At 38.0% G+C, this 23,694-nt stretch overlaps 1 protein-coding gene across 2 annotated transcripts in view; it reads right to left on the bottom strand.

Annotated features, from left to right (window-relative positions):
- HPSE2 (heparanase 2 (inactive)) overlaps positions 1 to 23,694 on the bottom strand; it is a 581,960-nt gene that overhangs the window by 224,857 nt on the left and 333,409 nt on the right. For both annotated transcript variants that reach the window (XM_067709748.1, XM_067709749.1), the window contains one exon: positions 7,204 to 7,251. In XM_067709748.1, coding sequence (XP_067565849.1) covers positions 7,204 to 7,251 — 48 coding nt within the window. The remainder of the gene's footprint in view (positions 1 to 7,203; positions 7,252 to 23,694) is intronic.

Genomic DNA, 23,694 nt, shown 5'->3' with positions numbered 1-23,694 from the left:
TTGCTCTGTCACAGAATAGGTTTATTTTATTTATATAAGAAATTGCCAGATATTCCAAAATGAACCAGATATACTATAATGATATCAAGAATTTTTAATGTGTCATTTTTTATTTTCTATTATTTTTGCGGTATGCAGTCCTCTCACTGTTGTGGCCTCTCCCGTTGCGGAGCACAGGCTCCGGATGCGCAGGCTCAGCGGCCATGGCTCACGGGCCCAGCCGCTCCGCGGCATGTGGGATCTTCCCGGACTGGGGCACGAACCCGCGTCCCCTGCATCGGCAGGCGGACTCTCAACCACTGTGCCACCAGGGGAGCCCTAATGTGTCATTTTGATGTTATATTTTCAAGGAATTTGTCCATTTCAATTGTCAAATTTGTTGGTATAAAGTTGTTCATAATGTTCCCTTATTATACTTTTAATATCTATGTGACCTATAGTGAGAATCACTTTTTTATTCATGATAGTGGCAATTTCTGTTTTTTCTTTCGCATTCGCTCTTTCTCTCTCTCCCTCTATCTTTCAATCTCTCTCTCTAAGTTTTCAAATTTGTTCACCTATTCAAAGAGATACTTCTGGCTTTGTAAAATTTCTCTACTGCTTGTCTATTTTATGTTTTATTGCTTTCTGCTTTTACCTTTGTAATTTTCTTTATTTTACTTGGTTTGAGTTTAGTTTGTTCTTTTTCTAGCTTCTTAAGATAGAAACTAAAAAAGGTCATTGATACCAATGTTTCTTCTTTTCTAATATAAGCATATTGGAATATAGATTTCCCTCTAAGCTCTGTTTTTTCTGAATTCCACCAATTTTGATAAAATATATCATCATACTCATTTCAAAATATTTCTTACTTTCCCTCATGATTTCTTCTTTGATCCACAGATTATTTCAAAGTGTGTTATTTAATTTCAAAATATTTAGGTATTTTATAGATATTTTTCTTACTGATATCTAACTTAATTTCTTTGTCATCAAAACAGACACATGAAAAGATGCTCAACATTGCTAATTATTAGAGAAATGCAAATTAAAACTACAATGAGGTATTACCTCACACCGGTAAGAATGGCCATCATCAAAAAGTCTATAAACAATAAATGCTGGAGAGGGTGTGGAGAAAAGGGAATCCTCCTACACTGTTGGTGGGAATGTAAATTGGTGCAACCACTATGGAAAACAGTATGGAAGTTCCTTAAAAAACTAAAAATAGAGCTACCATATGACCCAGCAATCCCACTTCTGGGCATATATCCAGAAAAGACGAACACTCTAATTTGAAAAGATACATGCACCCCAATGTTCATAGCAGCAACTATTTACAATAGCCAAGACATGGAAGCAACCTAAATGTCCATCAACAGATGAATGATAAAGCAGATGTGGTATATACATAGATACACAATGGACTATTACTCACCCATGAAAAGAATGAAATATTGTCATTTGCAGCAACATGGGTGGACCTAGAGATTATCATACTGAGTAAAGTAAGTCAGACAAAGACAAATATTATATGCTATCACTTATATGCAGAATCTAAAAGATAATACAAATGAATTTATTTACAAAACAGAAACAGTCTCACAGACATAGGAAACAAACTTATGGTTGCCAAAGGGGAAAGGAGGAGGGATAAATTAGAAGTATGGGATTAACAGATATACACCACTGTATATAAAACAGATAAGCAACAAAGATTTACTGTATAGCACAGGGAACTATATTCAACATCTTGTAGTAACCTGTAATGGAAAATAATCTGAAAAAAAAAATATATATATATAACTGAATCACTTTGCTGTATACCTGAAACTAACACAATATTGCAAATCAACTATATTTCAATTAAAAAATTCTGTATGATTTCAATCCTTTCAAATTTATTGAGACTTGTTTTATAGCTGAGCATATATGATCTATCTTGATGAATGGGCACTGGAAAAGAATGTATGTTCAACTCAGCCTACAACTGTCAATTAGGTCAAGCTGATTGATAGTGTTATTCAAATCTTCTATATCCTTTCTGTTTTTAATCTAGTTGTCCTATTAATTACTGAAAGAGACGCTTTTAAATCTCCAACTATGAAAGTAGATTTATCTATTTTTCCACCTTTTGTTCTTTTAGTTTTTTCTTTGGGTATTTTTTCTTTGGGTACTTTGAATCTCTGTTATTATGTATTGTTTCTATAGTTTTCTATTGCTTCTTTAAAAGATTATCACAAACAGTGGCTTAAAAAAATCCAAATTTATTACCTTATTGTTCTGTATGTTAGAAATTAACATGGATCTCACTGGGTTAAAATCAAAGTATTAGGAGGGCTGTATTCCTTCTGGAAGTGCTAGAGAAGAATCCATGTCCTTGACTTTTCCAGCTTCTAGAGACTGCCCTTATTCCTTCACTCATGACCCCTTTCTTCCACCTTCAAATCCAACAATAGTGGGTCAAATCCTTCTCACATCACATCACTCTGACTTCCTCTTCTGTAGTTAAATCTTCCCATGCCTCCTCTTTTCTGACTCCCTCTTCCACTCTAATGGTTACATTGGGTCCATCTGGATAATCCAAGATAACCTCCCTACTTTAGGTCAGCAACCTTAGTTCTATCCACAACCTTAATTCTAGGAATACAATTTCACAGTCTTCTTAAATATTGTATTACTTCACATTAAAAAAACTTGGAACAGTATAACTCCATTTACAGCCTCCTCCCTTCATCATCCTTTGTGGTATTATTGTCGTATATTTTTACAACTCTGTATGTTATAAACCCCATAATACAATGTTATATATTTGTATTAGAGTCAGGTTTTTTTAAAGAAATTAAGAGAAAAAATATATTTATCTATAAATTTACACTTTCCAAAGCATTTCATTATTTTCTGAGATCCAACTTTCCTTCTGATGTTACTTCTGTCTGAAGAACTTCCTTTAGTATTTCTTGTAGCACAGGTCTGCTGGCTTTCACTTACCCAAAACATCTTTATTTCACTTTCATTTTAAAAGAATATTTTTCTGAATAGAGAATTCTGGTTTGACTTTTTCTTCTTTAGCACTTTAAAGATGCAGTTCCATTGTCTTCTGTTATCCATTTTTTCTGATGTCAAGTTAGCCATCATTTGTGTCTTTGCTCTCTATGTAAAGTGTCATTTTTATCTGAATGCTTTGAAGATTTTTCTCCATCCTTTTGTTTTCAACAGTTTAAATATTATGTCCAGGTGTGATTTTCCTTGTATTTTTCCTTCTTAGGGCTTGCCTAGCTTCTTGGTTCTAAAAGTTAATGTTTTTCACTAAATTTGAGAGAAGTTCAGCTTTGGTTTCTTTTTTTAAAAAAATATTTATTTATTAACATATTAATTAATTAATTTTGGCTGTGCCAGGACTGTTGCGACATGTGGGATCTTTAGTTGCGGCATGCGGTCTCCTTAGTTGCAGCATATGGACTTCTTAGTTGCAGCATGCAGACTCTTAGTTGCAGCATGCAAACTCTTTGTTGTGGCATGCATGTGGGATCTAGTTCCCCAAGCAGTAATCGAACCTGGGCCCCCTGCATTGGGAGTGCGGAGCCTTAGCCACCAGGGAAGTCCCCAGATTTGGTTTCTTAAAAAAGTTTTCTGCCTCATTCTCTCTCTCGTCCTCTGGATTCTAATTGCACAGATGTTACTTGATATTGGCAATGAGGTTTGCTGAACCTTTGACAATTTTCTTCCCAATATTTTTTCTCTGTTCTTTAACTGTATAATTTCAAATGATCTGTATGCAAGTTCACTAACCCTTTCTTCTGTACTTTCCAATCTCTTAGTAAGCCCATCCAGTGAGTCTTTCATTTCAGTTATTTATTTAGTTATTTATTTTGGTCGCACCGCATGGCTTGTGGGATCTTAGTTCCCCAACCAGAGATCGAACCTGTGCCCCTTGCATTGGAAGCATGGAGTCCTAACCACTGGACAACCACGGAATTCCCATCATTTCAGTTTTCTATTTTTTCTTTAATAATTTCATTTGGTTCTGTTTTATAGATATATATATATATAAAGTTTCCATGTCACTGCTGATATTTCCCTATATGTTCACTCAATATGGACATTTTCCCTTAACTATTTGAATATCTGTGCAATAGCTTCTTTAAAATCCTTGTCAGCTAATCCTATTATCTGGATCATCTCAGAGTTTCAAGTCATAGATCATTCTCTTGGCCATGGGCCACATTTTTCTGTTTCTTTGCATGTCTAGTAATTTTTAAAATTGTATACTGGAAAGTGTGGTTGATACGTTGTAGAGACAGAAGAGTGTTGGTCTGGGATCTAGCAGGCAGTTGGATGAACGTCTGGTCATCTTGTTCTTGTAGCAGCTGCAGTTCAGACTTCGTTAGGGTGAGTCTGTTGTGGTTACACATTAGATTTAAGGCAAATCCTTAGTCCTGGGACATAGACTTTACTCCTGAGGCATGTCTTTTAGTTTTCACTGGAAAGCACAAGGTGTTTATCAAGCCCCTCAATTTGTGAGATTCAAATTACAATCTCTGCCCCTCATGTGACAGACAGCAGCTGAAATTGCTGTTCAAATTTTTCAGGCTTCCAGCTGTTGTTTTCTCCCAGGCTCCTTGAAGTCTCCCTTAAATATGCACAGTTCAGGGATCAGGCAAAGATCTGAAAGGAAGTTTATATGCATATTTGGTGTTTTGCCCCATAACTCCATCTTTCTGAGATTTCCACCTTCTGACTTTTTTTTTCCGACACCTCAAATCAATATGATCATGTATTTCTTTTGAGTTTAAAGCCACCTCATACTGTATGGATTCTTAAGTAACCACAGATCTCACCAGTGCCATTCACTTCTTTCAGGAATTGAATAACTTCCTCTAGCTTTTGCTGCCTTTTGATCACTCTGTGTGTGTGTGTGTGTGTGTGTGTGTGTGTGTGTATTTAATTATTGTCCAGATTTATCATTGATATCTGATACAAGCTATTCCACCATTCCTGTAATTGGAACTTCATCTCACTAACTCTTTCTGGGTTTTCTGCATGGGTTGGAGGGAAGAACCAATCATCAAGTCGTGTATCTTGGTCCTGAAAATCCAAGAGCATGAAAGTCCAAATCAAAATAGTCTAACTATATAGATTTATTTATTTATGACTTCAGACTCAGAGTTCTGGTTGTTCAAGCTCCAAGCTCAATATCCTAGTATTGAATTGATTCTTTTGGCTAGATGTATACCGACAAATTCTATTCTCCTTTTTTTTTTTTCCTGACAGTGACTCTTGATTTCCTTTACATTATTAAGAAATTTTCACCTCAGCATTTCTCAGGGTTAGAGAAACACGGCATTTGGCTTTAATTTTCACTGAGTCCTCCTGGCCAAGATTTCTTGGAATTGTTCCATGACTATTCCAAGTCTTGACTGAAAATTATGGCTGTAAGGAATAAATGGTAGAGTCCAGGTGCTACTTGTTGTCCCCAAATGAGTGCTGATCCTGGAGCCAAAAGAAACACAACCCCATGCCTGCTTTGGGGGTATTTTTAGAGTAGTTACAAACAGATGATATTTATCTTGAGAGATGGCCAATATTTTTTTAAATAGCTAATAAACAAACTGTATTTACAAAAATGTATTTCTCCTTTATAAAAAGAAAAAATACTGTGCTCACTTCACTGCATTTGTACTATGGAGAGTGCTTGAGTAGGGGAAAAAAACTTTCTCTGATCCCTCCCTGTCAGCCATGATAACTGAGCAATGCTTACATTCTTACCAACTAATTTTTGTACACTGATCTCATTACTCCTCTTTATAAACACTATAAATTCTCCAGTCTCTTGTCTTTATGCTACATTATCCAGATAGCTTTTGGTGAGGACACTGAAGAGGATTTGAATTACACCAATAGAATGTAATATTTCCAGTATAGGATCATTGTCTTGTTACCAAAGCCGTAACAGTTAAGAGAAGCCCATGGAGTGAGACAGAACCAACTTCAAGTCCAAAATCTGCCACTTGCTGTGTAATCTTTGGATTTTATACACCTTCCTCTAAGTTGTAGAAAAATATAGATAAAAACAGTCCTGACCTCATTTGGTTGTTCTGAGGATCAGATATAGTAAGACACATAAAGGTTCCTGCCACATTGTTATTATTATCATTGGCGTTATTTTCCCCCCAGTAAATGCCCAATTAACAGTTGCCTAAATAAGCACTTGTTGAACTGAATAAGTGCTATGCTGGTAAAAGAGAAAACACACAAATTACAAAAACAAGTATAAAAAATAGTAATTGTAAGTTATGGTAAGTGCTATGGAAAAACGAGCTAAGAAAGACAATTAAATAGGGGGTCTACTTTAGATAGGATCATCAGGGAAGGCCTCTTGAAGGAGGTGACGTGTAAGCTGAATCTTAAGAGATGAGAAGGAGTAAGCTACACAAAATATGAAGATAACAGCATTCCAGGCAGAGGGAATGGCACATACAAGGTTCTTGAGGCAGACACGCATGTGAACCCTCTACAAACTGAAAGTCCTCACCAGTGTGTTGGGACAGAATGAGTAAGGGCAGGGTGGCATCAGATGAGAGCAGAGGCCAAACACAAAGAGCCTTATAGGCCAGAGTAGAGAGTGTGGCTTGTGGTCTACATGCAAAGGGAAGGCACTGAGGGCTTTTTGTTTTTTGTTTTTGTTTGCTTGTTTGTTTGCGGTATGCGGGCCTCTCACTGTTGTGGCCTCTCCCGCTGCGGAGCACAGGCTCCGGACACACAGGCCCAGCGGCCACGGCTCACGGGCCCAGCCACTCCACGGCATGTGGGATCTTCCCGGACCGGGGCACGAACCCGTGTCCCTTGCATCGGCAGGCGGACTCCCAACCACTGCGCCACCAGGGAAGCCCTGCACTGAGGGGTTTTAAGCAAGGGAATGACAAGATCCTCAGACCCACTCAATCCATGACTCACAACGACAAACTGAAGGAGGATAAGAATTTCAGGAAATATTTGGAACTTGTTGTTTACAGAAACTAAGAGTATAAATGCAGAATAAAATATTTTTCATTATGATTAAAGTTACTGATTGCCAACAATTAATTTTGGAATTAGTTTTAACTTTTTTCTTGGAGCACGGAAGATAGTTTATTAAATTTCAGTTATAACTTCATGACAACTACTTATCTTTCATTTCACAGCATCTGATAATAAGTAAGAGCAAAAATGGTGAATACCTACTGTTGCCAGGTAACTGCATCCACTGTGTTTCCTGCCACCTTCATGAATCTGTAGGAAACAGAAAGAACAAAGATATTGCAACTTAAAGTAAACCATATCCCCAGGGTTAAAATAAAATAAGCTGAGACAGAGATCAGGCCAAACCTTGGGCAACTATGCTTTCTGAGAGGGCCCACAGCGATGGCCTATCCATAGGTATTGGAAGTTAAAAGGTACAGAAGGTGAAAGTAATCACACTTTCAGCTCTCCACACATCCTTTACCATCTGGAAATCAAGACCCCAAGACAGCATTATACCTACATCTGTCTTTCCAATCCCATGCCTGATGGCTCCCACATCACCTTCCCTGTGATCAAAACTTATCTGTCGCATTTCCTATTCTCTAAGGATTCTGAGATCTACTAGTAGACAAACGATAACATTTTCCAAGGATGACAACACAACATATGCCTTTGAAAAACCTCAGGCTTCTCCTTCTATAGAGAGCATGGGAAAACCCAATTTATTTATATAAGTATATAAGTATGAAGCACTAACAAATATGCCCTAGTGATGGGCTACCACAGCTGTCTAAGTGTAGAAACCTAAGCACCACACAGAGAAATTTAACCATTTCTGGGGCAGCTAAGTAGAGAACTGAGTGTCTCGACCAGGATGCTCAGCTCAAAACAGAAACCAGACCTGTTTCCCTGCAAAGCACTCAGCAAAGTCTTGCTAGCAATTTGCCACCCTCCTGTGCCCCTTGGGGTTCCACCAGAAACATAGTGACAGGAGAGAGCACCCAAGGCCACACAGATTCCATAAGGTATCATGAACTGCAGGTCTGTGAATAACTCAATTATCGACCTGCCTCCTTTTAGCCATCCACATGTTCTGAGGCCATGTGCTGTCATGGCTCGTGTTACTATTTGAGAGAGTTACCACTCAGACATAGGAAATCAAAAGGAACATCTCAGTTCCTTCAGATCTTACTTTCAATTCTCTTTCCTGAGACCCTGGAAGGGAACTTTTCCTCAGGCAGAAACAATCTTCCATCAGTACTTCATAAACAAAGAATTTGTCCACTGAGAAGGGAGAAGGACGGTATTTTGTCAAGAATGCCTTACCCCTGCCCTACTCCAGCCTAACCTTGCCAGGAGGACACATGGGCAAAGGGCGTGCTTGCGCTGCCCAGACAGAGGCTCTGTTTTGCCCTGATGGTGGAAGAGGACTGAGTCTCTGCAGGACTGGGTGAAAGAAGGAGAAGGGATACCAGGACTACTGGTTTAGTAGCAGCGTGATGTTCATAAAAGAAGATGAAGAGGATGGAGCGTAGGGAGACAAAGAGGAGGGGAAGGAGAAGGGGGAGGGAGAGGGGAAGGGGAAAGAACAGGAGCGGGAGGCAGCTTGGCTCTTGCCTGTATGGTTTTTGCTCTTTTTGTCTAGTACCACTTGGCAGTCCAGGAGCAAGAACGTGGGAAATGGAGCATAGGGTTGACTGAGGAATGAAAGTGGTCTGCTGAGCAGGACCAAAACATAAATGGGGATTGGAGGGAATATAACATTTACTGAATACCTATTTAGTACCAGGTATTCACATGTATTTCCTTCATATAATTCTCAAAATTGCTTTGCTTGGTGAGGTGGATATTATTAATCACATTATACAGGTTACTAACGTCCCTACTGCTAGAGAAGTAGTATTTCCAGCACCCTAACCAGCTCATTTTTATGGGATCATGCCACTCCTCCTAGCAGTACTTCTTAGGAAGCAGGACATAGGAACTCTCTGCTTTTGGAGCCCATGGATTTCTCTTTCCCTTCTCCTTTCTCCAGCCCAGAAAAATCTCTTGACTCTGGGAGGGTAGCTCCACTCTCCTCACCATTTCTAGCCCTATGCCCAGGATTCTTCCTTTAAAATTCAAAAGCTGGAAAAGCTGTGCATTCTCTTCTCCATCCTGTCAGGTGCCACCCCTGAGTCAATAAGCACACAACCAGCTATCTGCTTGAATAGACAGGAGAAAAATGGAAAAGTCCAGGGAGAAAGAAAACAGATTAGGATCCAAAATACTATACCTGCCACAGAAGCACTCTAAGCTGTGGAAACCTGATGGCAATCTTAGAAGTAGGATAACCCAAAAATTAAGAGGGGGAAACGAAATTTTGTACCCCCTCCCCAGGATATTTTAAAAATTAGAAAACCTAGGCAAACTTAGATACAAGTGTCATTTATATATATATATATATATATATATATATATATATATATATATATATATATATATATATATATATATATATATATATATTTACATGGGCTTTACTCCTCCAAAATTATTTCTAAAATCTCTGAAAAGTAAAACTGCCTCCATTTACATATAAAAATAACCATAATAAAAATTACAATGACATTTAGAGTGCTTTCTTATAAAATGTTTTTCAGCTTCTTATGTACATAATTTCACATAACGCTCAAAACAGCCCTGGCAGACAGATATTTCTAATTTATAGTGGAGGTTGGTAAGTCTCATAGAGGTTCTGTGACTTGTTCGAATTCATAGAGTAGTGCAGACTACACTCAGGTTTTCTGATTCCAAACCCTATGTTGCCTTCAAGCTGTTTACACTGAGGACAAGAATTATTAAAATGCAAAAAAATAAGTTGAATTTTTGCCTTGAGAAAACACTACCTTATTTTTTAGAAAAAGAATAAAAGGCCTCAGCACCTTCTTTGCTTGTGGCTTCCTCTCACAGACTTGAGCATTTCAGTGTTATTTGTAAGACTAGGTGCTGGAGCAGGTGTCGAAAGGTGACTGACTCAGGGCCTCTGCTATAAGACAATCACAGTAAAGCCAAGAAGACAGACACTGAGACAAATTAGTCTCTTTGTGTTGCATTACTGGTGCAAACTAACTGCTGTGGGAGATCAGTCAAGGGAGTAGCTAGCTCTACCTTCTATGATGTTAGAAGAGGGATAAGCATTGAGTAAAGCTTCACGTCTCACAAGAGGTTGAATCTAGCATTGAAAGAAGGGTAAGATTTTGCCATGAAGAGCAGGCCAGGCATAGAGCAGCTTGAGCAAAGCATGACAGAGTCAAGGTGAGTGTTTTCTCAGGAGTCCAGGATATCTGGATATCAGGGGAGAGGTAAGGGAGTGGTAGGAAGTCAGCCTGGTCAGATAACTAGTTGCTAGCCTGGTCAGATAACTAGTTGCTAGCCTGTGATGCTAACACATCTGGCCTTTATTCCTTAACATCTCGGTACAAGTCGAGGTCTTATTTATCTTTGTATGATTAGCACCCAACACAATATTGTAAAATACAGCTAGCTCCTCCTGCATGTTGGATTTATCCTGTGCTTAAGCAAGTGAGGGTGTGTCAGGATCAGACTTGAGTTTTAGGAAGATCACTCTGGCTATGGTAAAGGTGAAAGGTAGTGCGGTGTGGACAAAATGGAGGGAGATGACTGCAGAGTGATGGGAGGCTTTGAAATGTGGGAACGAAAAAAGACACAGTTGAAAAAAACACTGTTGGAGCACTCAAGAGGACTCGGTAGGTGAGTTTAAGTGAGGAAGCGGTGTAAGAGAGAACCCCAAAGTTTTAACTGTGGTAATGCCATTGCCTAAGATGGGCAGTCCAGGAATAGACTTTAACGCTGGTGTTGGTGAATGTACTCCAATCCTTCTGAAAATGCCTCAAAGAACTTGAAGTAAATAGTCATTGATGATAACAGTTACACATTCACAAGAAAATTAGGAGGAAAAAATAATCATCAATGCCCTGCCTGGCTAAAAGGCTCTGGACAGGCAATTAAGAACACATCTAATTTGGTGTCTTAGAAGCTGGAAACTTGTTATGTATGATACTATAATCTGGAGATCCTCATATGCATTGAATAGTTTGTTCTGCTACAGGTTGATAATTAAGTCTTTAAATAACCTTCCATTATCAAAAGTTACATTATAAAAAGAATGGGAAAACTAGAGTTAGGAACATTTAAAGTAATGCTAATGTTTTCTCCCCACACCCCTCCCCCACCTGCAAAGAAAATCTATAATATCTATAATTAAATATGAAATATACTGGACCCATATATAGAATATTATATAGTTTACAGGGAAATATTTTTAAATTGAATATAGGAAAAGACCTATCATGATCCTGGATAGGAAAATCAATTTATTCTTCCTAACCTAATTTATGGGTTTAATGAAATTCTAATAAAAAAATCCCATCAGATATTTTTGAAACTTTGCAAAATCATTCTAACATTCATCTGAAAGAAGCCAAGAATGTTCTGAAAAAACTGTAATACTGAAAAGACATTTATCTGATTTACCATATATTAAAATATACCATAAAACCTGCAATTATTAAAACATTCCTAGGCATTAGTCAGGAGATCTTAGTAAAGAGATCAGGAATTAGTAAGGATATCTATGGAACAGAAGAGATTTTTTACAAAAATTTATATATAAGAATTTATTACATGGAAAAGAATTTAGTATGTGAAAAACTGAGGCATGTTTTTAATAGTGCTATGTGATTTGTAGCTATTTGGGAAAACAGTAAAGTCAGATCCTTACCTAAAGTCTTATTTTGTAAAAGAAATCAAAATAGTAAAATATACTTTCATTTCATTTTAATATTTTAAAAAATTTGTCAATCACTATTTAATATGTTTAGACCAATGATATTATTATCTTAACTTTAGTAGCATATTTAAGCAGTAGAAAAGTTGTTTTAGCTAACTTGATGGGAAAAAATTATTAAATATATGTTCATATGAAAACTGTTGTAAACTACATTCTTCCTTTTTCCCTCTTGGCAAAATGATGAGAACAACTTCAAACATATGGAAGCATTTCTACACTTATTCTGATGAGGAAGAATCTAATTCAGGAATAATGTTAAACAAAATATGCATTTCCAAATACTACCAGAATGACTAAACATACCTTTGTTTTTTTGAGAAGTGTATAAAACTCATTTAAAATGGAGCCAATGTTCTGTTTTCAGAAGTCTTTGAATGATTGAAAAAAAAAAACTAGAAAAACAAAAACAAGTGACAGAAATAACACATAAAGGAAACTGATTAGACAAAACTCCATGGAATAGACATTATAGCCGGTGAATTTGGTGAATTCTCCCCAGCCCCATTATCCCTCTCTGAACACTAGGGCTCTCTGTATCTACCGTGTATCTATATCATTTCCATACTCTGTTTTTATATCTATATTGGCACTGCGGAGGACAACAAGTCCAAAAAGATTATAATTTTCTTTGTTCAAATCTAACATTGATGGATTCTTCTGCTCCTTAGTTTTGCCTGTTTCTCAGAAACTGGCCCAAACCACATAAATGAATAACTTCCACACAGCTGCAGAATGCTCAGCAACAGTAATATTAGAGGTGGAATAACATGCACACAGACTAGTGCTGTCAGGAGTGAAATACCATTGGGAAAGTGAAATTCTGTTTAGGGTCCAGTATTATCCAAGCGTTTTCAACCATCCACCTCCATTCTAATCCCTAGATTTAGGTCTATGAACGAACAAGTAAAAGATGACCCAGGATGTGAATAATGACAAAAAGGAAAGATCTTGGTTTTCCAAGGTTGGATGTCTCCATACCTGAATTATGAAGACAGAAATCTTGGAAGATTATTTCAGAGAATAGAAGATGTCTGTCCTCATGCTGACATCCAGTCACTCAAAAAAGGATAAGAGAGGGAAGGGGCAAGGACCTGTACCTAAGAAAATTGGCCAGTGCCAGGCAGACGTTTCAGTACTGGGGAATCTTTCCCACTGGAGCAAATATGCTGCTATGGAAAAGAACAAAATATCCCCTTTCATTGTGAGAGTTCCTTTCCTCCCCCAAGGGACCCCAAATCTGGGAGAATTTCTTTCCTTTGTTATCCACCTGCACATATGAAGTATCTGCAATGTTGTGGAGCCTTCTCTCCCAGTGCATATCACAGCTCTCTCTTATAATAAGGCACATCTTTATTCATGGTCTTTGGAGTTTGATTTCTGCTTCTGGACCACACAGTGCAACCCTGAAAACTGGTTTCTGAATTTTGCTCCCAGGAAAGAGGATAAATCCTTCATGGGGAACTAGATGTCCAAATGACTACAAACTTCAGTAAGAGTGTGGCAGCCTGATCCTTCTTCTCCTTGCCCACAAGGAGAATCTTTGGTTATGTAACTAACATGAATAAGATGTGACAGCCATTCTACACAAAAGCTAGGAAAAACTTGTGAGGAAATTATTCATTTTGAGTTACAGCAAACCAGGCATCTTCTATTTGGTCCAAAGTCACTTACATTTCCATGGCTAATTATATATTAAGCTATACTAGGTTAACTATATATTAAGCTCTAGAAGAAATAAAATATTGATCTCTTTCTTCCCCACCCTCTCTCTCTCTTTACTCTCTCCATTTCTCTTTCTCCTTCCATTCCTCCCTTCAAGCCTCCCTTCTTCTCTCCCTCCCTCCTTCCCTTCCTTTTTCTCTCCCCACCCATATTTATATATAATATTACACTTGCAGCAGGCTGATAAATAGCATGGCTATATGTTCATTGACTTTAATGGCTAGTGCAGCTCTCTATTTAGGCTTCTCTTCTAGCTTATAATTCCCTTAATTTGATAGATTTATAGAGTTTTTAACATACAAGGACTTCTTGAGAGGGGTGAGACTCTCTACAGAATCTCTCTTGCCAATAAAAGTTACACCCATGAGGCTTAATTTAAGAAGGATCTTAATGAAGAAAGGAAAAAATAAGTTAGCTACCACTTACTGATTGACAGGCACTTGGTAAGCAGTTTACATAATGTACAATCTTATAAGGTAGGTATTATTACTTTCATTTTATAGATGAAGAAATTGTGCTCAAGATCACCCAACTAATAAGTTGCAGAGCTAAGAATCAAATCCATTTCTGACTTTAAATCCCTTGCTTTAACCATGCAGAGATGGCAAATTTGTGATATGTGCTCCCTTTTTCTGAACCCATGGTAGACCTTGGTAATAGATCTCAATACTCTTTCCCTAATCTCAGAATTGGCCTAAGAATCCTTCTCAAGATACGGTGCCAGGCACTATTACCTGGAACTGGCCCCCAAAATGAAGGCTATTTCATGCTGCTAATGGGGACTTGGGAGGAGGGAGGCTATAGAACAATGTCTGGAATAAAATGGAGGCAGATGTGAGACAATAATACAGAAAGGACAAAATAGGTTTGCTTGATTAGAATGAAGACAAATAGCAGGGGGTGAGGGATGGTGAAAGATGTTGAAACAGATCTGGAAGGCTATGGCTGGAGCTGGAAGGTGCTGGTTAGGGGAATATTATGACAGACATGTCTCGACAGTCTAAAATGCTGCTGGATTCAGGCAAAGAAGGCTATAACTGACCTGATATGATTTGTCCTGGCTGTGGAGCCAGGTGGGAAGGAGGAAAAATGCATCAAGATATCGTGAAGAATTTCACACAGAAAAGCAGACTTTCCAAAAGCTCAAGTCCCGGTATGAAGCTGAGTCTATGAGAGTGAAAACTATGGAACTAAGGTGAAGAGTATTATATATTTTTTCCAGTATGCTAGACCACATGGCTTCACTCAAAGATGAAAATTCAGGAAAACAGCACCACAGAGTAGAAAGAGCATGGGCCTAGGAGTCATAGATACTTGATTTCAGACCTGGCTCCACAACATATTAGCCATGTGACCCTGGGTATGTTGTTTAACCTCCCTGAATGTTTTCAAATGGAGAGAGCCTACTTCCCAAAGGCATTGTGAAGATGAACAAGATAACATACATGAAGAAACAAGGGTACTGCCAGGCACACTGCTGGCATCCCATAAACGTGAGCTTGGTAAATAACTTAGCGTTTGTGTACCTCCATTCCTTAATCTGTAAAATAAGATAATAAGACCTGCTCTGTCTATATTATAGGGCAGTAGTTCTCATACTTTGCTCCTTCAGTGAGAGAATGGTTAAACAAAATGTAGTCTACCCACACCATGGAACATTACCAGCAATGAAAAGGAGCAAACTATAGACACATGCAGCAACCTGGTTGAATCTCCAGGGAATTATGCTGAGTGGACAATCTAACCCTAAAAGGTTGCATATTATATTATTCCATTTATGTAACATTTTTGAAATGACAAAATTATAGAAATAGAGAACAGATTAGTGGTTGGCCAGAGTTTTAAGTAAAGAGCGAGAATGAGAAGGATGAAAGAGTGACATGAGATACCCCTGTGGTGATGGAAATGGTCTGTATCTTCACTGTATCAATGCCAATGTCCTAGTGGTGATATTGTCCTATAGTGTCACAAGATGTCACTGTTGGGAGAAACTGGATAAAGGGGACTCGGGACCTCTCTGTACTATATCTCATGCTGCATTTTAAAGAAGCTCTCCAGGTGCTTCCATTGAGGGAGGACCATGGGCCACACCTTTTACAGATTGTGATCTCAGCAGCACTTGTTAGGGTAGGTCATTCTTGGAGGAAAAGTAGGGTTCTTAGGGAAGGTAGAATGGGGAAGGGAGGAAAGGAATGGAAAAAAAGAAAGTGAGGAAGATATTTCCCAAGACCATATGTGTCAAACCTAAATCTATGTCCCAGGACACCCATCTCCTTCTCCAATGTTCTAACCCCCATCTGACTTCTCTGACAACAGAAGAAGAGAGAAACATCCTTCATCGTAATAGCCATAACTGATATCCCTGGGCTTGGGTCAGGAATTAGGCTGTTTCTCTAATCAAGAAAGAAGTCCTGTCCAGGAAAAAAAAGAAAAAAAAGCAAGTTTAGAAGTAAGCAGTCATTAGCATAATTCTCAGCTAGGGAGCAGACCTTTACAGTAGCCCATGCTTCCTTGTTAATTAGCACTGAACAGCTGCTGGGAGGCCCTGCCTCTCTCTACAGGCAGAGAAGGAAACTCTCTTCTTATAAACTGAGAGGAATAAATTGTTCTCACCTCCTGTAGTTTAAGTCATATACTCTTTCACAGGTGAAATAAAACGTAACAATTATTAGGAATAACACTGTGATGATTTCTCTGTGCACCAAACTCTCCCCAGCTGTGCAATTTCCCACTCCAAACAAGAATGTGGTGTAAGCAGGTTTGTAGGCAGAAGCTGTGATCACCCTCATTATAATGCAGTTACTTTAGCTAATCTTTCTAGTTTTCAATCTCATTCAGTTCTCTGAACTGCTTAGAAGGCTACATTGAGCCATAGGCAAAAAGTCAGAAAAACAACCCTGCCTTTTCAATTTGAAATTCACTTGTCCTTAACAATTGTAGCCGACATTTCTTTAGGTGTGGATTGTGCCAGGAACTACACTTAGCACTTTCAATTCATTATCTCATTTAACTTCACAACAAGCCTAAGAAATAGATAATTTCATTAGCCTCATTTTACCAATGAGGTTTTAGAGAGATTAAATAATTCAAGGTGACCTAGCTAGAAGCTGATCTGGGTCTCATCTAGTTCTAAAGTGTATGCTCTTTACATTCCTGCTATTTCCACCCTTGCCCCCAATCCTGCTATATTGACTTACTACAGTAGAACACAGAAGGCTGTTGATTTAATACGTCTTTATGGAGGAAGTGACCCACGAGGTTAAAAATGCCCAGGGCCCTCAAAAGTCGTAATGAGAGCCTGTGTATAGGAACATAGTGAACTTTCCATCCTTACCCATACCGCTTTCACTGTTTGTCTATGCTTTGAGTACCAGTGGAGTCTATAAATCAGCATTAGGTACTTAGTAGAAGTTTTGGTAATTAGAACTAAAGATAGAAATTCTGGATATAAAAAGGCAATTTTTCTGTTTCTGTTTTGTAGATCATTGAGCACACAGCATACATAATGTGGTCTGCTGTGATGGAAAAGACCATTATTTCCTTCCTAATTCTCCTGCTTTTATCTTTTTTGCCCAAATTGGAATGCTTTCCATAGCTCTCTGGGCCACCATGGGAGTTAAAGGTCCTGTCTAGCTTTCTGTTCTAGCCTAGGTTCAGGTTAGAATATGCCACTAGCAGCTCGGTAAAATATGAGTATAACTTCCATTCTTCATTCAGCAAATTGGAGCACGCACCGTGTGCTAGGCTTTTTGCCAGCACTGAATATATATTATTAGTAAATACAACAGACAACTTCCTGCTCTCATGGAGTTTATGATCTATAAGCAAAAAATAAACAGTAAATATGCAGTTATAACTTGTGATAAATGCCATAAAGAGAACTAACAGAGTGCGCTGATAGAGAATCACTTAGCTAGGCTATTCAAGAAAGAACTCTGATGGGTGAGGAGAAACCAGCCATGTGGCAAGCTGAGAGGACACTCTAGGTAGAAAGAAAAGCATGTGTTGTGCAACCCCTGCTCCCCACCAAAAAAAAAAAAAAAAAAAAGAGAGAGAAACTTAGCACATAGTGAGACCTGAGTGAAGTAAGGAAAAGAGAAATCTGGAGAAGATAAGAATGAAGAGCTGGGCAGCAGCCAGACTGCTCATTGTAGAGCCTTGCTGGATGTGGTAAGGAGATTAAATTTTATTCTAAGAGCAATGAAAAGTCATTAAAGAGTCTTTAGCAAATGACTGACATCATGTGAATTATGTCTGTAAAAGATTTTCTGGCAGCTGAGTGGTGAATAGACTGGAGAGGACAAGAATGGAACCAAATAGACCAGTAATGGGGCTATTGAAATGGTCCAAGTCCTGAGTTCTCCAAATTGTAATTCTTTTGCTATTGTTTGCTCTATGGCCATATCTCACCTAAAGCAGGGCTCATATTCCAAGTCAGTGATGTCCAAACATGTTAGCGGAACACGAGTCCCTCAAGATACTCTTGGAAAATAAGACTACGGTCAAATAAATTTTTTAAATTCTGCATGCTAAATCCCCTTCTTGGAGATTCAGAATGTAAACTAATGTAATAAAGATGCTGGGAAGTGTTTCAGTACGTTTGTATATCCCAGTATTTCTCAAACTTACTTGACTATGGAAGCTTTTACTTTTTTCCGCCTCCACATAACGTTGTTATCCTGCAGAACTGATATTTTCCAGAGCACATTTAAGGAAATGCTGCCATAATTCATTCTAACCAAGGGTTAACTCCATGTGCGTGGTTTACTGGGCCTCCTCTTCTCCACATCTCAATTTATTATTTCAATGGCTTAGACAATATTTTCCAACTCCATACATATTATGAGAGGATATCAGCCGTGTGGGTCATATTTCTTCTCTCCATTTTTACCACCTATTTTCTGTCAACTGTCCCCTTAATTTTACATTGTAAAGGTTGATAAGGTTTTCATTCTTTCTGTAACCATAATTTTCTTCCTTGTTTCTGGATCTGGATATCCTATGAGACAGCTGCTGGGGATCCTGAACTGATCTTTTATACCAGTAAGATTTCATCCCAAATTTTTTGTCTCTGTCCAACACTCTGTGTATGGGAGATTTCCTTGATTTTATCTTATAATTCTTTTATTGGACTCAACTGCATTTTGGAGATAAAATTTAATACCATATAATTCCCTCATTAACTGTACAGTTCAATATTTTTTATTATATTTACAAATTTGTGCAACTATCAACATAATCTAATTTTAGAATATTTAATTTCAAAAAGAAGCCCCATTCCCATGAGCAGTCACTCTCCATTTCCCTGAAAACTTCACCAGTCTAGGCAACCCAACCTGCTTTTTGTCTCTATAGATTTGCCTATTCTGGACATTTCATATAAAGGAAACCATACACTGTGTGGGCTTTTGTGACTGGCTTCTTTCAGTTAGTATGATGATTTCAAGGTTCATCTCTGACAACATGTGTTGGTACTTCAGTGCTCTTTATTTTCAAGTAATATTCCATTGTATAGATTTACTGAATTTTATTTATCCATTCATTGGTTGATGGACATTTGGGTTATTTCTACTTTTTGGCTATTATGAATGATGCCACAATAAATAATTGTGTACAAGTTTTGTGTGGACATATGTTTTCATTTCTCTTGGGTATATACCTAGAAGTGGAATTGCTAAGTCATATGGTAACTCTATGTTTAACCTTTCAAGTAATTGCCAGTCTGTTTTCCAAAGTAGTTGCACCATATTATATGCCCACCAGCAGTGTATGAGTGTTCCAATTTCTCCACGTCCTCTCCAACATTTGCTTTTATATGTCTGTTTGATTGTAGCCATCCTAGTGGATGTAAAGTGGTATCTCACTGTGATTTTGATTTGCACATTCCTAGTGACTAATGATGTGGAACATCTATTCATGTACTTAGTGGCCATTTGTATGTATTCTTTGGAGAAATGCCTATTCAAATCCCTTTTGGTCATTTTTAAACAGGTTGTCATATTACTGTTGAGTTGTAAGAATTTATATGTGTGTGTGTGTATATATATATATATTCTGTGTATAAATTCCTTATCAGCTGTATGACTTGCAAATATTTTCTCCTATTTTGTGTGTCTGTTCACCTTCTTGATGGTATCATTTGATACACAAAAGTTCTTAATTTTTATGAGGTCCAGCTAATCAGTGTTTTCTTTTATCACTTATGCTTTCAGTGTTGTATCTAAGAAATCATTACCTTACATTTATTGGGCTTAATTTCAGCAATTATATATTTTGTTTTTAAAAATATTTTTTGCTCTGTATACAAAATACAGTATATATAAATACAGTATCTTACTATATCTTTATAAGGATACTAATTATAGCTTTTTACTTTTCTAGTTCTGATCTTGAATTATAATTCTTCTTGGGTCAATTTTTAAAATGTATTTGTCTTGGTTTTTCTCTTTTATGTTACTTGTTTCCTTCTTACATCTTGTGATCTTTGCCTATCTATTTATTTTTTTAAATTGGGGACTAAATAGATTCCTCTAGGTAGTAGGTGCAGATTTTTCTAAGCTGTTGAATATATGGGGTTTTTTTTGATAAGTCTCTCCTTTCCCTGGAATCTCTATTTTATGGTCAGAGCTTGTTGACCAACACACTTCCCTTTAGAGAGGGAAGAGGGAGGGCACAGATAGCCTTTGGGCTAGGGTATCCCACAGTGCTCTACTCAGCATTTTACTATGCAGAAGCAACTCCACCTTAGCAATACTAGCTCATCCTCTGGTATTCCGGCAGTATTTTTTTGGTGAAGGCTCCTAACTATTGGTTTGGTATTTGCTAGGACATAACAGACTGAGCTGTCTTTGCTCTGTAGGCAGGGTAGGGGACTTAAAATGATGGAGGGGAGAGTTGAGTTGTGGGTGTAGTCCCTATGAAGACAGACTTTCATATTAACCCCTTGGCTTGGTCTCCCTTTCCCACCTTACCCTCTCTGGCCTCTGAGCCTATCTGCAGGACAAATTCTCTATCTTTTCTCAGAGCCCAGGTTCTCTGGGTTGCCACTTCCTCACTCTGATTACTCTGTCAACAGGCTTCCATCTGTTTACTGTCTTATAGAAATCTGTCAGAAGTCTCTCATCTGCTAATGATCCCTCTTTCATGTGCTTGTTATTACAGAATTGTTTTTTATCAGTTTTTAATAGGAGTTGGGAGGATGTTCCAGAAGGAAATGGAGCTTGTGCTCAGATCACTATCCTGAACTTGAAGCACACCCAATGTAGTTGATTTATTTTTATTTTATTTATTTATTTTTGGCTGTGTTGGGTCATCGTTACTGCATGCAGGCTTTCTCTAGTTGCAGCGAGCGGGGGCTACTCTGCCTTGTGGTGTGCGGGCTTCTCTTGTTGCAGAGCACGGTGCATGGGCTTCAGTAGTTGTGGTGCATGGGCTTAGTTGCTCCGTGGCATGTGGGATCTTCCTGGACCAGGGATTGAACCCGTGTCCCCTGCATTGGCAGGCAGATTCTTTTTTTTTCGGTACATGGGCCTCTCACTGTTGTGGCCTCTCCTGTTGCGGAGCACAGGCTCCGGACGCGCAGGCTCAGTGGCCATGGCTCACGGGCCTAGCTGATGCATGGCATTTGGGATCTTCCTGGATCGGGGCACGAACCCGCGTCTCCTGCATTGGCAGGTGGACCCTCAACCACTGTGCCACCAGGGAAGCCCGGCAGGCAGATTCTTATCCATTGCGCTACCAGGGAAGCCCGCCAATGTAGTTTAAAGTCATCTTTTGTTGCTCCAGAGTTAGTTTCCTGAGTATGAATATGTGTTCATTTTGGTGTAACTTCTTTATGAAAACCTCCCTTTTCTGCATGTGATGGCTCTTGAAAGAGAGATCCTAACGTTCAAAAGGTGGAAATCATCCTTTATTAATTCCTCCTATTCTCTCACCCCCACCTTGCTGGGATATCCATCAACAAACAAGTCTACCTTAACTTCTCTCCATCTCTCTGCCATTACCTTAACCCAATCACACACACCTCATAGTGAAAACCCTCCTTACTGAACTCTTTTGATTTCTTACTTTTGCACCTTAAAATCTATTTGGCACACAAAACAGAGTAGACTCTGGTACATGTTGCTGCCCTTATAAAAACCCTATAATAGCTTTCCATTGCTCAGAGAATAAAATACACAACCTCTTTTCCATGGTATGCATGGTTCAGTAATGATCTGGTCCTTGCCTGTCCATGCATTCTCATCTCCTACTGCTCTCCTTTTGCTCACTATAATGCCCATCTTTCTATTGGTCAAATGCCTTAACCTTGTTTCTGATTCAGGACATTGACAAACACAACCTACCACCTCTATCTAAAACTTTTTTCACTCTGATCTTTGAACAGTTGGCTCCTTCTTATTCTTTTGTTCTTGGCTTAAATAAATTGTTCCTCAGATAAGTCTTCTCTGATCACCTTGTCCAAATAAATCCTCCAACTCCAGGTATCTTGATCATTTCCTTCACAGAATTATACACAATTTGGGATAATTTGTTTTCTTATTTACTGTGGCTTTGTCTTGCTAAGCTCCAAGAGAATAAGAGTTACTTTGGCTTTATTCATCAATATAAACCCAACACTTAAGCAAGGATCAAACATGAAATAGCTGTTCAATAAATGTTTATTGAGAGATAATTTAGTATTCATCTCCCTATGGTTTAAAAGCCCCCCAAAAAGCCTCAGTAAACATGCTTTCAATGAATACCTGCTTTTCTTGACACTGTCACATCACCAAAAAATAGATTAGGTCCTTACTCTATAGTACATACGGCAATAAACTCCAAATAAGTTAAAAAGCCTAACATTGAAAATTAAAACATTTTAAAAAGGCTATGTGAAAATGAAGTAGTAACTTTATCCTAACTGTGTAAGGAAAGAAACAGAAGAGACAACCAACAAGAAAATGGATAAGAACAACTATAATAAAAAGTAACTTCTGAAGCAATAAAAACATATTTCAAAGTAATAAGAAAAGCAATACATTAAGATAAAATTGTCGTTACATAGATGATGCATGAAAGTTTACAAAAGAAAAGCAGAGGAAAATAATAAAACCCTAAAGAATACTACTTATGCCTTTAGATAAAAATCAATAACTGGGAAGAGCCAGTTCCTGAATGAGGAAATGAAAATAATATAACAAGTATTTTATTAAGTACTTCCCATATTCCAGGCAACATAAGTAGTATCTGAAGACACAAACATGAAGATTCTATCTCTGTTTGTTCATATCCTAACTGGGAAGATAGTCCTATATAGTCCAGTAAATACCTAAGTAGTTTTAAGCTTTTTTAAGCTTAAAAATTAGTTTGGCTCTATAAAACTAAAGCTATTCCTAGATTCTGAAGGCTACAGAATCAATAAAACATAGACAGAGTCTTGACCTTAGTCTACAGTCTGTTAGGGGAGGCAGATAGGTAAATAAGTAAGTTATCATCAATTTGATAAGTGCTATAGCAGAAAAATAAAGTACCATATAAGGACAGAGGAGGTGATAAGAAATCCTGCCTGAAGATGTCAGAGAAGATCTATTGGAAAGAAAAAATAAGGGAAGAGAGTGGTATTCCAAAGAAAATGACACAAAATAAAAAGGTGCAAAGGTAAAAAAGTGTGGCATCTTCTAAGATGGACATATACTTTGATGTACTAAGTGCAGGTTGTGCAAGGGTGTGTAGCTACTGACTAGCTGCAAAGAAGGCAGGTACCGGACCCTAAAGGCCAGGGTACATGTGAAAGGGTTTGGATTTCAAGCAAGAGTGACTTGACCACATGTTGCATTTTAAAAAAACTACTCAGAAATCTGTAAGGAGAAATTAGAGTCTGAGACTAGATATGGAGAAATTGTTTAGGAGGAAAAATGATAAAGTTTTAAATAAAAATGAAAGGAAGATGGGATATGAGTGATACTAAGAAGTCAGAAATAACAAAACTTAATAACTAACTAGTGGAGACTGTGAACAAAGGAGAGGAATGAATCTAAAATGACCTCCTGGTCTGTGCCTCAGGCAAAATGGTTATTGTGTCATTAGTCAAATGTGGAATAAGGGGAAAGGAGACAACATAAAGTTTTGGAAAATGTTTGGTTCTTTTCACAGTT

Source organism: Pseudorca crassidens, chromosome 16 (assembly GCF_039906515.1).
Source record: "Pseudorca crassidens isolate mPseCra1 chromosome 16, mPseCra1.hap1, whole genome shotgun sequence".
NCBI lineage: Eukaryota > Metazoa > Chordata > Mammalia > Artiodactyla > Delphinidae > Pseudorca > Pseudorca crassidens.
This window is presented reverse-complemented; position numbering and strand designations above follow the sequence as displayed.